This window comes from Homarus americanus, unplaced genomic scaffold, assembly GCF_018991925.1.
Source record: "Homarus americanus isolate GMGI-L3 unplaced genomic scaffold, GMGI_Hamer_2.0 scaffold36734, whole genome shotgun sequence".
In the NCBI taxonomy this organism is placed as follows: Eukaryota; Metazoa; Arthropoda; class Malacostraca; order Decapoda; family Nephropidae; genus Homarus; species Homarus americanus.
The window spans coordinates 2,996,275-3,014,805 of NW_024733126.1; the positions used below are offsets into that span (position 1 = coordinate 2,996,275).

An 18,531-nucleotide genomic window follows, 5' to 3' on the forward strand; every position below is an offset into this window, starting at 1 on the left:
AAAACTAGTTTCCTGTACTGCAATTATGGTAAATAAGTGTTAAAATGACTAAAAATTTTAATATAAAACTTGGAAAATTACTGAATAGTACAACCTTCTTGATATTTACTCAAATGTGAACTAATTTAAGCCCTAGAACCGATTACTGTATTGGTGGACTAATATTCCAGCTGGTGAGCAAGCGAAAACATGTTGACATGATTTCGTAAGAATTTCGTTAACCGAATTTTTGTTCGTTAACCGAATTGAAGATGGTAATTCGTTAACCGACATCCACAGAGAAAAGGTGGGCACCGCGGGCAAGACGTGTGTTACGAGCCCACGGCCTTGCCGGCGGTGCACAGATGCCAAATCCACCGAACATTGCCCGTTAAAGTACAGTGGTCCCTCGGTTAACGAGCACAATCCGTTCCAGCAGGTTGCTCGTTAACCGAACATTTCGTTAACCGAAACCATTGTTTCAATGGGTTTTTGGGTAATTGGTTCCAGCTCACCGAAAATTGCCTAAATTCAACAAAAATGTTAGAAATTAACACCTACTTTGAGGTGTGTATGTAGAAGGCTCCTGGATGATGATGATGATGATGTGAATTTGAAGTGGGAGGTGGAGGAGAAGGGAGAAGAGAAGGAAGTGGAGGCGGAGGAGAAGCATTTTACTGCTTCTTGGAAGGTGAGTCACCTTCCATGAAAATGTCAGGAACCTCTGGACTGACAGATTCTTCACCGTGAACATCCTCTCTCCTTCTTGAAGTGGAAGGCTGAGGGTTAGCATCATCCTCTCTTCTTCTTGAAGTGGAAGGTTGAGGGATAGCATCTTGTTCCCTCTGCCTTTTACTGAAGAAAGTGTCAATTGTGGTCTGTGGGCATCTCTCTTCCTCACCATTAACTTATGTTTAAAGAAGGAGAGCATTGAGTCCTCAACATGACACAAAGTTAATTCAGTTTTTTCCACATCTGGGTGCTTTGAAGCCAGTTCCCTGAACCCAGTAGTAAATCACATCTTTCAACTCTTTAGTTGACATATGGTCATCACTTTCAATTTCCTCCTCACCATTATCAGCCTCTAACATCTCATCCAGTTGCTTCAAGTCATTAGGAGTAAGTTCCTCCTCATGAGACATCACAAGCTCTTCCACATCATCCTCTTCCACTTCAAGGCCCAATGGACACAATCTCCTGGTCCAACTCTGTGTCATCCTGAAATCCCTCAAAATCATGGACTACTGATGGCCACAGTGCTTTCCATGAAGAATTGAGGGATCTAGTGGAGACTTCTTGCCATGATGACACAATCAATTTTACAGCCTCCAGGATGTTGAATTGTCTTCCAGAACTGTTTCAGTGTTAGTTCAGGATCAGTGGAAGTTGCCTGATGACACCTCCTAAACATTTTCTTCATGTAGAACTTCTTGAAGTTGCTGATCACATTCTGGTCCATTGGCTGTATGACTGATGTAGTGTTGGGAGGCAAAAACAACACTTTCACAAAGTCAAATTGATACTCCAAAGTTCTGGCAAGTTCAGAATCATGACCAGGAGCATTATCCATGAGGAGAAGAGCCTTTAAAGGGAGTTTATTGGTGGTTAGGTAGCTCTTGACAGAAGGGCAAAACACCTCAACAGCCCATTCATGAAAGAGCTGTCTTGTCACCCATGCCTTACGGTTGGACCTCCAATAAACTCCAAGCTTTGCTCTTACCACTTTCTGTTGCTTGAAGACCCTGGGGTTTGCAGAGTGGTAGACAAGCATAGGCTTCAGTCGGAAATCCCCTGAAGCATTGGCACCAAGCAATAGAGTGAGACGGTCTTTCGTGGGTTTATGCCCAGGTAAAGAGGCTTCATCTCTGGTGATGAATGTTCTTTCGGGCATTTTCTTCAAGAACAGCCCAGTTTCGTCCACATTGAACACTTGCTGTGGAAGATAATTTTCTTCCATCAGTTCTTTAAATTCCACTAAAAACTTTGCTGCCCCTTCCTTATCAGCACTAGCAGCTTCACCATGCCTAACAACACTGAAAATGTCACTTCTTTTCTTAAATTTTTCGAACCAGCCTTTGCTGGCCTGAAAATCTTCAAATTCTGTGCCTGAAGAACCAGGTTGATCTGTCTTTAAATGTTCGTAAATCTCCCTGGCTCTTTCACAAATGAATTCATTAGGAACTGAATCACCTTACATCTGTTTTTCCCTAATCCAGATGAGAAGTAACCTCTCAGTTTCTGCAATTAGGGATCTACTTTTAAACACTGGTAGATTTGTCCCTCATTTTCACTTCTTTAAATTTGTCTTTCTGTGCAAGAATTGTCGACACAGTTGATGTCGATGATGGTTACATGTGTTCCCTGAAGAATGCAGTGATGGGTAGGGAAACACCGGGTAACACTGAAGTCCGTTTATTATGGATGAGAGAAATACAAGTGGTGACTAGCGTGTGCCATGCACGGCTCACAGTCAGACTAAGGCTGCCTTGCCATATGGCAGCCTCGGGGCAATGTTGCCACATAACACGTGCAGTGTTGCCACGTAATTATATATATAAATGCTACTCGGCACAGTAGCTTATTTACAAGGTTGCTACTCGGCACAGTAGCTTAGATGCATAACCTACATCTCCCTCCCCCCTCACGCTCATAGTCTTTGTCTTGAGCGGACTTCTTAGTCCTAAGTCGCTCCGAGCGTCGAGGTGCACTGTGGGGCGGATCCTCGTGAGGTGTAGGTGACTCGTCCTCGGTCAGGGGGCCAGCAGCAGGGGGTGGGACTGGCCGGAGGAAGCGGCGGTTCCTCCGCCAGACACGGCCGCTCGGCATCCTGACCTTGTAGTCCCGCGACCGGCCGACGCCCATCACTATGCCCACCTTGTCCCAGCGTGTCGTCGTCGGGTCCTGGACGCGGACAAGGGCACCAATCTCCAATGGCTGAAGAGGGCGGACACGGTCGTCATACCGAGCCTTGGCGTCCTGGGCACGTGTAGCGGTGCGGCGGTCGCAGCTCTCGGCTCTGGTCTGCCACTCCTTCGCAAATGCCTTGGCGTGTGCAGGAACGCAAGAGCGGAGAGGGTGACCATACAGGATCTGGGCAGGGGAGCGTCCTGTGTGGGTGGGAGTGGACGCGGGTTCTGGGCAGCTCTGTGTGGCAGCGCCAGGCGCGTCGCTCGTCGACTCACGCACCCTGCGTGAGTGGGCGGGTGGGGGTTGAACAGATGCCTTGGGAGCTGTTTGTTTGGAGGCAAGAGTACCTGGAGGACGCTGGTGTGGTGGAGGAGAGAGGATATTGGCACCTCCATGCGCGCTACCTGCGAGTGAGGGAGGGTGGGTTAGCGCCAGGGTCGCCAATAGTGCCTCAAAACGCAACTTTTCCTCCTCTCTTCGTGTCTCCTCCCTCTGAAGTTCCATCTCTCTGCGTCTCTCGTCCCGGTTGTCCATCCACCTCAGAATTGTGGCAATGTCCGTCACTGGAGGTGGAGGATGTGAGTCCTCGCCCGGTGGAGGGGAAGGTGGTGGGGAGTCGTGTCTCCCATCTTGACGTTGTCCCTTCTTACCGCCCATCTTTGTGTGTGCGTGGACTGCACTGTTTAGTATATAAAGTGGCGCCTCAACAGCTCGAACCACATATATATGACATAAACAGCGCAGAAATAACGCAGAGTCCACTGTTCTGTCCGTGAGTGAGTGCTTGCGTGTGTGTGTGTGTGTGTCTGAGACAGCAGATGCACTTCGTGGTGGCCTTAATGCCGGTGTCTAGAGACGCGGCGGGGGGGTGAGAGCGTCAGTGTCTCCCGGGATGTCACACGAGAAGGGTGTACGCCTGCGTGCTCCGTGGGTACCACAAAAAACAGGCCAATGCTCAACTCTCAGCTCTAGACACACTAATACACTGACACTAACACTGCCACCGTCACTAAAAAGCACTGTGACGGCCCAACACTGCACGTTGCGGCGAAACACAACACAACACACTAGTCGACGCGCACATCGCCGGCTGATGTAACCGTCGGCATAGTTCACACACTTTGTAAGTCCACAGATCCTAGTCACTGCGCCATGATGGTTACATGTGTTCCCTGAAGATGTAGTGATGGGTAGGGAAACACCGGGTAACACTGAAGTCCGTTTATTATGGATGAGAGAAATACAAGTGGTGACTAGCGTGTGCCATGCACGGCTCACACAGTCAGACTGAGGCTGCCTTGCCATATGGCAGCCTCAGGGCAATGTTGCCACATAACACATGCAGTGTTGCCACGTAATTATATATATAAATGCTACTCGGCACAGTAGCTTATTTACAAGGTTGCTACTCGGCACAGTAGCTTAGATGCATAACCTACAGTCGACATGCCATATTCTTTGCATAGCACATTTGTTCTAATGCCTTCTTCATGTTTTTTATAATTTCCTGCTTGGTTTGGATTGAAATCGCTTTTCTTGATCTCTTAGGTCCCATGCTGGATTCAAACAATGTCAACACGTGATTTTTTAAGTTTAAACTAGCTGTAAATAAAGAATATTTTCTTTAAAATAACACTGCACTGCACTATATATTGTCAATATGTAAAATAAATTTCAAAATGACTAATAATTTGCTTGGAAACACAGAAAAAGGCGTTTAGTTGAAGAGAGTCTTAAGCAAGATGTTACCTCCACTGAAAACAGAGAGAGACTAACGCTTGTTTGGTGTGTTAAAAGGCTGGATGGCGCACCACAAACTAGTGACTTAACCTTCAATTATGTTCAATAATTGTTAAAATTCCTAAAAAATTTAATATTAAACTTTTAAAATTATTGAATAGTATAAACTTCTTGATATTTACTAAAATAGTAAGGAATTTAAGCCCTAGAGCCGATTACTGTATTGGCAGACTAATACTACAGCTGGTTGACCGCCAAGTGCAAGCGAAAACATGTTGGGAAAAATTCGTAAGGAATATGTTAATCGAGGGTTTGCTCGTTAACCGAAGTGAAGAATCTTATGGAAGGTAATTCGTTAACTGAGGCGCTCGTTAACCGAGGGATCACTGTAAATGATTACTAAAAAATTTTTCTAGTGCAAACTATATCATGTTTATATTCAAGTTAATCACTATCTTAAAAGAATTCCAGCAATGTAAATTATATTCTCCCCGGTCACTTCTATGTCATTTTATAAACAAAAAACATAAACTCAAGCTTAAGGACATGAATAAACAAATAAATACTTCACTAGACCTTCGGCACCAGCTGTCAAACATGTCACTGTCCCTCCCTTCCCCTCCCCTTTTCCCAGCCAGAGTTTGGTGTTTTAGGCTTAATTTTTTTTATCTTATTTAATGTCACAGACTAAAGGTAGGAGAATATAATTTGTATTGCTGGAATCCTTGCAAGACAGCGAATAATTTGAATATACAGTAAACGTCATATATATTGCATAAGATATAAAAATTTTTGCTCTGTAATAAAATTCTTAAATTACAACTAAAATTTGTATGTCTAATGCAAGCTGTAGCATGTTTATATTCAAATTAATCACTATCTTATAAGAATTCCAGCAATGTTAATTATATTCTCCCATGTCAGTTCAGTGATATTTTATAAGAGAAAAACTTACTCACTCTTAGGTACAGATAAATGAATAAGCACTAGACTTTGGCATCAACTGTCAAACATATCATCTCACCTCCCACCTTCCCCATCTTCCCAGCCAGTAAGCAGTAACCTCATCCCATAATTTTAGCTGTGTTGATTTATGAGTGTTTGTTTTAACATAATACTACAAAAAAACAATGTTTTGTTTATTCTAGGAGATAGGGTGAGGTGCATCTGGGTAGACTGTCAATCTTTTTAGTATTTTGTGTTTTTCTCAAGTACCAAACTAAATTATTCCATTGAAACAACACTTTATTTAGTGTGAATTCGGTTTAAAGCGACCTCTTGGAACGTGATATATCTCCTGTTATATGACGTTCTACTGTACAATGACAGCAGACAATGAACTAAGAGTGTCATGATATTAGAGTTTGAAGAGATAGGCCACAAGATACATTAGCCAATCATAGTCACATGACAATATCTTAGTCCACAAGCACTCTCCGAGCCTACCCTTCCCTACCCACCCATGTATTCAGCACGTGTTGGTGCATGATGCGATCTCGTGGAAATTTGTTCGAATGCTCGGAATAGAGGGATTTTTCAAAAATTGCTGGGAATGCCCCCAAAATTTTTTCTGGGTAATGGAAAGTTCTGGGAGATTACAGGACTGTATAGTTATTTATGTATAGTAGTGGACAAAGAGAATTCACATGGAAGGAACTGTAAGCTGCACCTGCCTCATAATTAAACTAAAAAAGTCAATTTGTGGTGTGGAAAGAAAATTGCAGAATTTTAATCGCTACCTCTATGTGTCATTGCTAAGTCTCCACCAACCCCTACTCTGCCATACACTACCTCCCTCCATCCCTGTCAAATTCTTTTTATCCACAAATGTACTTATAATTAAAGATTTGGAAGTGTAGGCAACTCAATTTTGGGGGATTTTTTTAAGTACAGCCTGAACTGTACAGTAACTATGCTCAGCTTTTACAAAGGTCCCACAAAATTTTGTTACAACTACAGTATTTTGTGTATCTTTATAGTGTGTACTTCACTGGCTTTGGCATGAATAACAGTCCACATGGGATGGCCCCGTGGCATGGGGCCAATGGACAAGGACAGGGAGGAGGAGGCTGGTATAATGGGCCCCAAGGACCTTATGGAGGCTACGGAGGGTCATATACTGGCCCACCTGGACCACCACCGCCGGGTTGGAATAGTTATGGTCCTGCTGGAGGTGGTGGTGGCTATGGAGGATATGCTGGATATGTGAGTATACTCTATTTGTGGAATTGTTGCAAAAGTAGGTGTTGTGCTGAAGGAAGATTTTTTGTTCGTGGGTTTTGCTGTTAAGATCATGGGAAAGGGGCATAAATTCTATACCATTGTTGTGTTTGTAATTTTCATACTGCATATGTTTTTGAGAGAGAATAAGAGCAAATGGGATGACCTTTTTGTTCAAGGCCTTTGGGTCATAAATGAGTTACATGCAAGATCCACACAGCTAAATCATTCTTTGGCAGTAAAAACCTTTGCCAAAAGGCTTTAACTTGCCTAACAGCAGGAACTACTTGTGGATTAACAAAATCTAATCCTTTTTAAAACAGGAGTCATATATCCAGTGACAAAGCTTTATTGTCCGATACCATACCATACTGTACCATATTTAAAGGATTTAATGATTAAAAGGATATACCTTAGCTTCTTCAGTCTGAATGTTTACATTTTCTTATTATTTTGAGGAGAACCAAACATAAGGTTTTGCTGAATCTGAATAATCTGCCACTGTATTTATCCAATGGGTTTCTCTTGTAGACAGGAGTTTTTAAGCACTATTGTATAACATCCCCTGAAAAGTTAGCCTACTCAATGGCATTTCTATTTAATTAATGGGGTGGCAATTATCAGGGAGAATGGATAGTTTAACTCAGTACAGTCGACCCTCGTTAATTCGGACCCCTTTAATCCGGATTTCGGATAAATCGGACGAAATCTGAACTGTCCATATCAAATTTCTGGTTCTGGGATTGTCCCAGTTGCAATTGGGGTTGCAATTTCAAATTCTGTGTCACTACTAAGATATAACAGTCTCTGGTGCACTCTAAGATTAAGAGAAAACGGACGACTCAGGAGTGCTGAAGTGAGAGAAAACGGACTCCTATGACGGGGCACTCAAATAAACATACACATAGCTGTATAATGCAATATTAACCCCTAAATCGGTTAATTTGGACAATGGGCTAAAACGGACACCCTTCCCCCCTATTAGTCCGTTTTAACGAGGGTCGACTGTACTGTTGTAGCTAGTAGCTAAAGTTACTCATAGCTACCATTGTTGCCTTACATAGGATGGAACCCATGCCATACCCTGTATAGGTTGAGTGCTCAAAGTGATTTTATCAAGATATATATATATATATATATATATATATATATATATATATATATATATATATATATATATATATATATATATATATATATATATATATATATATATATATATATATATATATTATATATATATATATATACTGTATTGGGATTTAGTTATTATTTCTATGAAAATGGAATTTTATTTTACTTTTTATTCTATTTTCGTCATAAATATTAATAAAATAACAGTGTAAATTGAATTGGGTCCTAAATTAACCAGGGTTTTAAATATGAATCATCGTTAGTAGAACCGTCGTTATTGGAGGCTTTAAAATTCTTGGAAGATTTATGGAAATATAAAAGTTGTCATGGAAAGTTATTTAAATTTCTTGAAAAATTTGACAAATGCACCACTTAGACAAGTCATGAAAATGTCATGGCTATAACAGAAGTCTATTTATTATTGAACATAAACTTTGCCATTACTGTAATTTCTTTTATACAGTGTTAATATGGTATTTTTTTATGCTTTTTATAAACTGTGGCGATAGAACTTTGTCAAGGAATTGTTTGTTGATTTAGTTTCACAGATATTCAAATGTTATTGCCTATGTGATTCTATGAGGCTTGCTAGGTAACATCAGTTTTCTGTTGAAGGCTGAAGTTTGAAAATATCTTATTGTATGAGGATTTTTTATTCAGCATTTGCTTTTTGGGGGAAGGAAGATATGTTGGAGGCTGAGTGGTTGGCTCATACCCCTAGTGGGGTCCAGAGGCATTGTTGGTATACCAATGTGTATAATGACATCAAAATGAACATGTTCCATATACCAATTAAAGTTTATATTTAATAAAAAAATGGGATTTCACCGACAATTTTGTTTGGAGAGAGGAAACTCTCAGTTTAGGGGGAACATTCCCCACCAAGCCTTGTGAAAAAAAGCCCTGTATATATTGTATCTTGTTAAACTAACCAACAAATAGCTACCTGTATACTAAATGCTCTTTTGAAGTGGGTGGGTTGGATGATGTAAAGAGAGGAGGAGGCGGCTATCTTCTCAGTTATCCATAAAACAACTGTAAAAATTTAATTGGACATGTTTGTTTTGTTTAGAGACATTATTTGCTGCATGGTTTTAATCATGAAGCAAGTTATTATGTAAACCATTAAACAATTTGGTCATTGAAGATCAGTAAGTGGACTTAGTACTAAAGTTATGGAACACAAAATTTTAATTTCTGTGGGAACCCTGCATACTGGTATACTGTACTGTGCATTTTTGTGATAGGTTATATTCAAATAAATGATCACAATGACATTGTCAGACTGCAAAGTTATGACAAGAGCTGCAGGGATACCTTGACAAGATATGCAGGATTGTCATGTCAGAATCAGCCATATTATTATGATGGGATATGCAGGGTTATTGTGTCAGGATGTGCAGAGCTATCAGAAATAATAAAAGGGTTTTAGGAAGAGTTAAGCTAGTGTGTCTAGTGCTGAAAGATGATAGGTAGGGGAGCATATACTGTAAGCTAAGGTTGGAATTCTGTTGCATGATATTTTAATGGTTTCACCAAGTGTTGGTTTAGGAAATTAAGTAAAAATTTCTTGAATGTTTGAGAATGTTAAATGCAGATCATATTTCCTTAATATTTGTTTTATGATTATTGCTTACAGTTTTTTTTATCCCTAAACAGCAAACACCTTGGGGTTATAGTGTGCCACCTGGAATGTCAGGCCCACTCCCTCTGCCTCAATCTGATAACACCTCCAATAGTAATGTTAATAATAACAAGAACAATAATAATTCTGGGAATGATAACACCCCTCCTCTACCTCCTGGTCCTCCACCAGGTGGGCAAAATTCTGAAAGTGATGGCCAGAACAAAGTTAATAATTTAAATACTTCACCAAATAATACACCTGGGAAACACCAAGATGCCAGCAGCCAACCAAACACCAGTGTCCTACCGCCACAACGTTATAATAATCAGGAATACAATCAAGGTTATAATCATGGCTATAATCAGCCTTATACCCAGGGATATGATAATTATGGTGGCTACAGTGGAGGATGGTATGGTCCATCGGGCCCTCCACCCAGAGGGCTACCACCAAACTATAATCAAGCATCCATGGGTCGAGGAAATTCACAAACTGGTTCAGGTGGCCCTGTCAAATTTAACCTTCCCAGCAAGAAAGGACTTGGATATAATGCCTTACAGCAACAGCAGGCCTCCCAGCAGCAGCAGCAACAGCCTCCCCATCCACAGCAGCACCAACAACAACAGCTGCAGCATCAACAAGAACAGCAGCATCAACAAGAACAGCAGCAACAGCCACATCAACAGCAGCAGCCACATCAGCAGCAACAACAAGAACAACAAGAACAACAACAACAACTACAACTACAACAACAACAGCAGCAGCAACATCAGCAGCAACAGCAACAGCATTATCAGCAACACACTTCTAGCCATAATAAGAATAAGAAAAAGAATAAGAATAAAAATAATGTGATCATGTCCAACAACCCATGGAACAAAATACAATTTATGAATAACCAACAGCAGCAACAGCATCATCATCCATTAAATTCAAGTGAAAAAGAAAATTCTGATGCTCAACCATCTGTAAATAAAGCTCCAGGGATTACTGAAAACCAAGTTGTGATGAACAAGACACAGGACACAAAAGTGGTCAAGGATATGAAAGGAATGACTGGATTGGTTGCTAATGGTGACTGGCCTGAAAGTTTGAAGTAAGTATGTCCCAAATGCATAATTTTTTTCGGTGTTATACCTCACACACTTGCTAATGTTTTCTATTAGTATTTTGCTATGAAATACAGATGTGAAATGGAAAATCCTCTTCATTCAAATTATTTATTCAATGTTATGGTGCCTTCACAGAGCATATGTTGGGCGGTGTTTTGCTCGCTGTGTCACAGAATTGGACAAAGACCAAGTTGAGATATGCCTTAAAGGAAAGCTTACTCAAGCAGCAAATAATGGGACTTTGTGGACGAAGGTAAGGATTCTCTCTCTTTTTAGCTTGGACTTTGTTTAGCAAATTGTCTATTTCAATTTCATTAAGAGCAGGATTACAAACTCTTATAAATGCCAAAAACAGAAGCTCCATCAGTCAAGCAATCAGAGTATTGTCCTCATATCTGAGAAGTGGTGACCACAGGCCTCCAATCTAAATGTTCTCGGGCTGTTTTTACCAATCCTCTAAGGTTTTGTATCTCTCTGGGGACCCAGTTTTTAATTTAATTCATTCATCTTACTCTCTACCTTCCCCTGGCCCTACTACCCTCAACTTTGCCCATTAATGTCTGTGTTATTCCCTCATCCCCAAAGTTCAAATATATATTTTTTTAAATTTTTCTTTTTCTGTACATTTCAAGTATTTCTCTTGAAATTGTTGCTAATCTCAGTACTTCTTCATTTGTTTTCCTGTTAGTGTATGCTTATTCTTCGCATTTGGCTATAACACCACATTTCAAAGGCCTCCAACCTCCTTCTGGTGTCTGCTAAAAGTGTCCACGTATCTGACTCATACAATAGTCCTTGCCATATAAAGCCTCACGGCAACCCTTTTCTCAAATTGAAGTTAATGTCCCTTTTCATGGTCTTTTAGATTATTAAATGCTGTTTTTGCTTGCCCTACTCTTCGTTTGATTTCTTCTGTACATCTACCATCACAGCTATTGTTGCTTTCCAAATGCAAAAAATTTTGTGCTTATTAAGTTTCCTGTTGCCTACCATAATTTTTATTTTGGGATATTAGGAATGGGAGATTTCTGGCAAACGAGACGACTCAAAGCTGGAAAAGTATCCCTCATCTTACCATCTTACTTCACTTACTCCCAGAATGTCCCACTGCAATTTTGTCATTTCCTCCACAAACATTTGTATATATACTAGCCTCATATAATTTCCTCACATTCCATGTTCCAATCTTTATTTGGTGTTAGTTTATTTTTAAATTTCCTTTGTGTTTAATGCCCAAGGCCTTGTTTTATCAATTTGTACAGCCTCCTGTCACTGGGGAAGATTTTAATGCTGAATTCCATAAAAACAAACCAGAGAAAATCCATGAAAAAAAAATATTGAAATATTTCATACCCAAAGAAAAAATCAAATTTTTAATGGACTCGCCTGAGAACGGGTTACTCATATATGCAATAAATATCAAATTTATATTACATTTATTAAATAGATGTACAGGCAGTTCCCAGTTTGCAAAGGTTCGTACAGGCATACCCTGGTCAGAGCTGGGCAGTATCGCGATACATGTATTGGTGATACATATTGATCGATACTTTTGTATTGGTAGTACTGTATCGCTTTAGATACTCGATGAAGGTATTGCTGTATCGGTATCGCAAGGGCCGTTCTCTTGAAATGTATAAAAAAAAGATATATCAATACATTAATGAAAATGAATGGAAATTAAAGTTAATAGATTTATGAATTGCAAAAGATTGGATAGTCCATCATTATTTTTTATTTGTATTTTTTCATAAATATAATTATATTTAATATAATAGTCGAAAGATCTAATATTTACATTTATATTATATGGTAAAAATACATAAGTACTTTATTCATTATATCTGTTTCTATGTCACATCCTCTTACTATAAACTACAGCTGGAGTCTGTGATATGCTAGTGAGGGCGATGGGCGATTTGAACACTTATCAGACGGCTGTCACCTGTCGGCTGCACCATTCTTAGTGTTACCAGATACCCAGAAAAATCTGGATTTCTCCAGGTTTTTCATCTGTATACCAGATTTTTAGAATTTTTAGTAAAATAATGGCAAATCTCCAGAATTTTCATATACTGTATATGTAGTGGTCTCTCGGTGGGGTTACAATCTATATCTCCTACAATACAACATGGACAGGACTGATTCCCGTCAGCTTACATTTGCCATTTAAGGATTTTTCCAAAGCTGTTAACCATTATTCAGTGTTTGGGATGAAGTAAGCGGGAATTAGAGCCTATTGTGTTGATTTTTGTATACAAACATGTGTCAGATTTTGGTGGAAGTCACACTTTCGACAAAATAGCAGAGAATTTGGATGATATCTGGAGAGAGTTTTCGATTAGTGAGAGCAAGATTGTTGCTACTGTCACTGACAATGGAAGTAACTTGTGAAGGTCTTCAAAGAATATGGAATTAGTGTCCCTCTATCACAAGAATGCACCAAAAATGAGTAGCATGAAGAGAATTTTATGGCTGCTAACCAGGACAATGCTGTAGATGATTTTATATTTTCCAATTCACACATTGAAGTGGATTTTGCAGAAGAGATATTGCTTCCCACACACTTGAGATGCTGCTCCCATACCATTAGTTCTGTCTGCACAACTGATGCAAAATCTGCCATGAAAGGGCCATACTCTAAGCCTAGGAGGTTTAATGGATGGAGGCGGCACCCGCTTCCTCAAGTGAAGTCACGGAGTGTGACTGATGCCTTTACCTGTATGGTGGCGTTTTTCTCTGTGACTTCATCCTCCCTGGTTCATCCCTCTATAATGTGCATAATCAATAAAACAATAGTATAATCCTGCAGAGTTATCTGTAATTGCTAATATCGGGCCAATTTACCCTATAAGAATTACTGTGAATAGAGGGGATGCATTCCTAGCTGGCAACTTTCACTACATATTTTTTTATATATACTGTATTGTACTCCTTATTATCCAAGGCTATTAGGGACCAAGGTCGTGTGTATACTTAAGTACCAGTATAAATAAAAATTATATTAACAAATAAAATAAAGAAATATACCACATAGCCAGGTGGCAAAACTGTTGTCATTACGCACGGGAGACTCGACTGGCTGAGATCTCCACCACTGCTTCCTCCTCACAGTCCGGGTGACTCCAACCAGTGGTTGTAAGAAGTGTTAATTATTTTTTATGTTTTTGATCTTATGATTATTTATTTATTTTGCACATTTGGTGTGAAGATCATGTGTGCCTGTAATAGGGTAAAATAAATGAAGAAGATTACGTATATCTACCTGAAGATATGAGTTGAGAAATACAGTAAAAATAACCAACTCCCAGGATGCATGTCCCCCAGGCCTCAATGTGGGTGGGCTAATGCCTGTGAAAAAAAAAAAAGGGAAAAAAAAAGTGGGTCTTCACCACACACACACACACACTGACTTACTTACTTACTTACTTTACTTTACTTTACTTTTTCATACAGGGTACAGTATATTTAACTTTAAAAAGATTTCATAGCATCTTGATAATGCATTGTTCAATGTACTGGAAAGTGAACAACTCTTTCTAATGCCTCTATGTTCTAATTACATTAAATTAGGATATTAGAATGAAAGTAACTGTGTTTGCTTCTTTGACCTCAACAGCGGGAACATATTTAGTAAGCAGCTATCAAACAGGGAGATACAGTGGGGTATGCTATAACGAACGTAATTGGTTCCAGAACCTCGTTCGTTATAGCATTCGTTCGTTATAGGATTAATCCGTTCCAGGCCCCCAAATACAACCAGTTAACACTGAAAAAATTCTGTGGAAAATGTAAAAAATACGGTACTTTATCTTACCTTAGTGTTATTCAGCATGCAGGTACCCCTAAACACTGGCACATCACTATCACTTCCACTGGGAGTCTTGGCTTGAAGGTCCTCAAACAATTGTTTAGCCTTCTCACAAATTATAGCTTCACTAATGTTACCACCTGCCATTTCTTTCTCCTTTATCCACACTAAGAGTAAATTTTCCATCTCTTCAATCACATTACACTTTGCTTTGCTAAGTCTAAAGATTCCCTTAGCCACTTGCACAGTTTTTAACTCCTCTTTATTCTTCAAAATCGTACATATAGTCGATTTAGCCATCCCATATTCATCACTAAGTTTCGCAATGCTTCTTCCATTCTCACGTTTCTTTATAATTTCTTTCTTAGTTTCAAGGGTTATTAGCTTTCTCACTCGCTTTGGACGACTCATTGTTACAATTGTATACTTGTATAACAAAATAGTTTTACAAATAACGCGAATTTCCACATCAAAAGACGAAATTTCAACAATAACAGTGGTGCACTGGCTACACAATGAGACAAAGATGGCGTCTGACGCTCTTGTTGTGGGTCGCGGTACAACAATATTCATGCGCCAGGCGAAATAGTCCCGTATTCATCCGCGTTCGTTGTAGGAGTTGCGTTCGTTATAGCATTCTCAATTTTATAGGTAAAACCGTTCGTTATAGGAATATTCGTAGTAGGATCCGTTCGTTATAGCATACCCCACTGTACTACCGCCTGGGAAGATATTGGAAGCGTAATGTGTTGTTTAATGGTAGACGCAGCTGCTATATAGCATCACAAAAATTGTGACCAAGTCCCAGGGTGCTGATCTGACTTTCTGCCTCATTTACATACAATTGCAGGGTCTCAGTTGTTACTATTGACAATTCGACATACATAACGTACATCGTTTCTTATTCTTGATTATTTTTATCATCTGTGTGTTTATGGTTATTATTATTTTGTATTTATTAATTTTTTTAGTTTATTTTTATAAATTTTTATTAATTACAGGTGTATTATTATTGTTGTTGTTGTTGTTATTATTATTATTATTATTATTATTATCATTATCATCATTATTATTATCATTATTATATTTTCGCCCCTCAGGCCCTGATATTGGTCAGTGACCTGTGCCCGGGTTGGGCTAATCACTGTAAAAAAAAAAGCATTTACCCTCTTAAATCTACCATATAAATAATAATCCCTTTTTATTATGAAAAAATAATAAACATTTATGCTCAAGTTATTATCAGTAAATGAATTAATGTTTTATTGCTACTTTTCAGTGTTTCTGACACAGTAGGTGTGGTTCACTGAACTTTCATTCTTGTAAACAAACTCACGGGTGTATGTCATGCAGAGTGATGATAGTAATGGTAGTACGGATGGTAATTTTTACTTAGGGTGAGGTAGTAGTGGTGGTGGAGACTGGGTAGAGGTGGTACAAGAACGCACAAGGAATTAAGGTAATACAACTTAGATATTTTTGAGGCTTTACTAAAAATATGTTCAGTATCTTATAGTAAGCCATATCCCCACTTATCCTGCAAGAATTTCTCTTAACCTTAGGTTTTCAGGAACACAACCCCATCATTAAACGAGGGATACCTGTATGCATGCAACTGAGTAAAAAAAATTAAGAAAATTATGTATGTTTACCTAAAATTATGAGTTGAAAACAACCATAACACCTCAGAGCTCAGTCTGGTAGTGAGAAGGCTAGAGGATATGGCTACAGTGACGAGTCTAACTTGGCAACAATACCGCCAGCAATTTTAACAGATGCAAATGAAAACAAAGTTATCAGTAAATTTTCATTTGTATTGGGTATTTGAAGATCTAAAGCTGCATATATAATATGGTAGGCAAGCACAGGATAAAGGAACTTACTGTTAAGGTTAGCCTACCACGAGTATGTACAGTGGGGTATGCTCTAACGAATCTAATTGGTTCTAGAACCTCGTTCGTTATAGCATTCGTTCGTTATAGGATTAATCCGTCCCAGGCCCCCAAATAGAACCACTTAACACTGAAAATTTTCTGTGGAAAATGTAAAAAATACGGTACTTTATCTTACCTTAGTGTTGTTCAGCATGCAGGACAGGAGGGGGAGGGGGGAGGAGAGAATTATGGAGAAGAGGTGGAATGAGAGGAGTCATCCTTCCTAGCCTTCTTTGGTGACTGTCTTACAGGCACTTTGTCTGTAGGGTCTTTTGCTACTTTTTTAAAGAAGGAATCCATGGTTGGCTGCTTCAACCTTGATTTCTGGACCTTCCAAAAGTAGTTCATCACATTGTCATTAAACACACTGATGGCCTTTTGCACAGAACCAACATCAGGATGATAATCCTCAGCAAGCTTAGACGTTTGCATCCTTGAGATCTTTGGCTGGAATGATGCAGCTTTCCTCCTTGTCCTCATCCTCCCCTGATTCATCAGAAGTTAAGCTCCGCTTCAGTGTCTCATTTTCTTCTTTGTGAAGCTCAAGCAGCTCCTCAGTGGACAGCTCCTTACTGTGCTTTTCCACCAACTCCTTAACATCATCATCATCCACTTCCAGGCCCATGGAATTGCCCAGAGACACAATTTCATGTACAACAGCCTCTTCCTCTAACTCTTCGAAGCCTTCAAAGTCTCTTTGAAGCACACATTCAGGCCACAATGGCCTCCAAGTAGCACAAAGACACTTCATAGTAACCTCTTTCCTGGCTGACGCAATTAAAAACACAGCGTCTGCTATATTGAAGTGATTATTCCAAAATTCCTTCAAACTAACATCACTGGAAGACATGGATGCAAAACATTTTCTAAACAGTGCCTTTGTGTACAGCTTCTTAAAGTTAGAAATTACCTGTTGATCCATGGGCTGGATGAGAGGTGTTGTGTTGGGTGGCAAGAAGTGCACAGTGATGAAGTTGAACTCCTCTGACAATTCAACCATCAAATTAGGAGGGTGGGCTGGTGCATTGTCCATCACCAACAAAGCTTTCAGTGGAAGATTATTCTCCCTGAGGTATTCCCGAACACTGGGTCCAAACACCTCAATCACCCACTCAGAGAATAAACTGGTCACATAACACCAAGGCGGGTCTTCCTAATGTTTTTGAAAGCTCTGGGGTTTTCTGCATGATACACAAGGCGTGGCTTTATTTTGCAGTCACCAGAAGCATTAGCACAAAGAAGGAGGGTAAGCCTGTCTTTCATTGGCTTATGGTCAGGGACAGAAGTTTCCTCCCTGGTAATGTATGTACGGTGAGGCATTTTTTTCCAAAAAAGTCCAGTTTCATCACAGTTGAATACCTGCTCAGAAACAAAGCCTCCCTCTTTAATCACATTAAAAAATATGTCATGGTGTTCCTTAGCTGCTTCCTTATCTGCACTAGCAGCATCACCATGTCTCACAACACTATGTAATTTATTTCTCCTTCTGAAACCAGTAAACCACCCCTTGGTATCCCTAAACACTGGCACATCACTATCACTTGCACTGGGAGTCTTGGCTTTAAGGTCCTCAAACAATTGTCTGGCCTTCTCACAAATTATAGCTTCACTAATGCTATCACCTGCCATTTCTTTCTCCATTATCCACACTAAGAGTAAATTTTCCATCTCCTCAGTCACATTACACCTTGCTTTGCTAAGTCTAGAGATTCCCTTAGCCATTTGCACAGTTTTCAACTTCTCTTTATTCTTCAAAATCGTACATATAGTCGATTTAGCCATCCCATACTCATCACTAAGTTTTGCAATGCTTGTTCCATTCTCACGTTTCTTTATGATTTCTTTCTTAGTTTCAAGAGTTATGAGCTTTCTCACTCGCTTTGGACGATTCTTTGTTACAATTGAACACTTGTATAACAAAATATTTATACAAATAACTCTATTTCCACATCAAAAGACGAAATTTCAACAATAACAGTGGTGCACTGGCTACACAATGAGACAAAGATGGCGCCTGATGCTCTTTTTGTGAGTCGCAGTACAACAATATTCATACGCCAGACGAAA

The 18,531-nt window shown here is 39.6% G+C and overlaps 1 protein-coding gene across 1 annotated transcript in view; it reads left to right on the plus strand.

The window, feature by feature from the left end:
* The window catches only part of LOC121869273 (leukocyte receptor cluster member 8 homolog), a 61,882-nt gene that overhangs the window by 8,968 nt on the left and 34,383 nt on the right, over positions 1 to 18,531 (plus strand). The window contains exons 2-5 of the mRNA XM_042370520.1: positions 6,606 to 6,831; positions 9,640 to 10,290; positions 10,333 to 10,703; positions 10,855 to 10,972. Of these exons, the coding sequence (XP_042226454.1) occupies positions 6,628 to 6,831; positions 9,640 to 10,290; positions 10,333 to 10,703; positions 10,855 to 10,972 (1,344 nt within the window). The 5' untranslated portion in view covers positions 6,606 to 6,627. The remainder of the gene's footprint in view (positions 1 to 6,605; positions 6,832 to 9,639; positions 10,291 to 10,332; positions 10,704 to 10,854; positions 10,973 to 18,531) is intronic.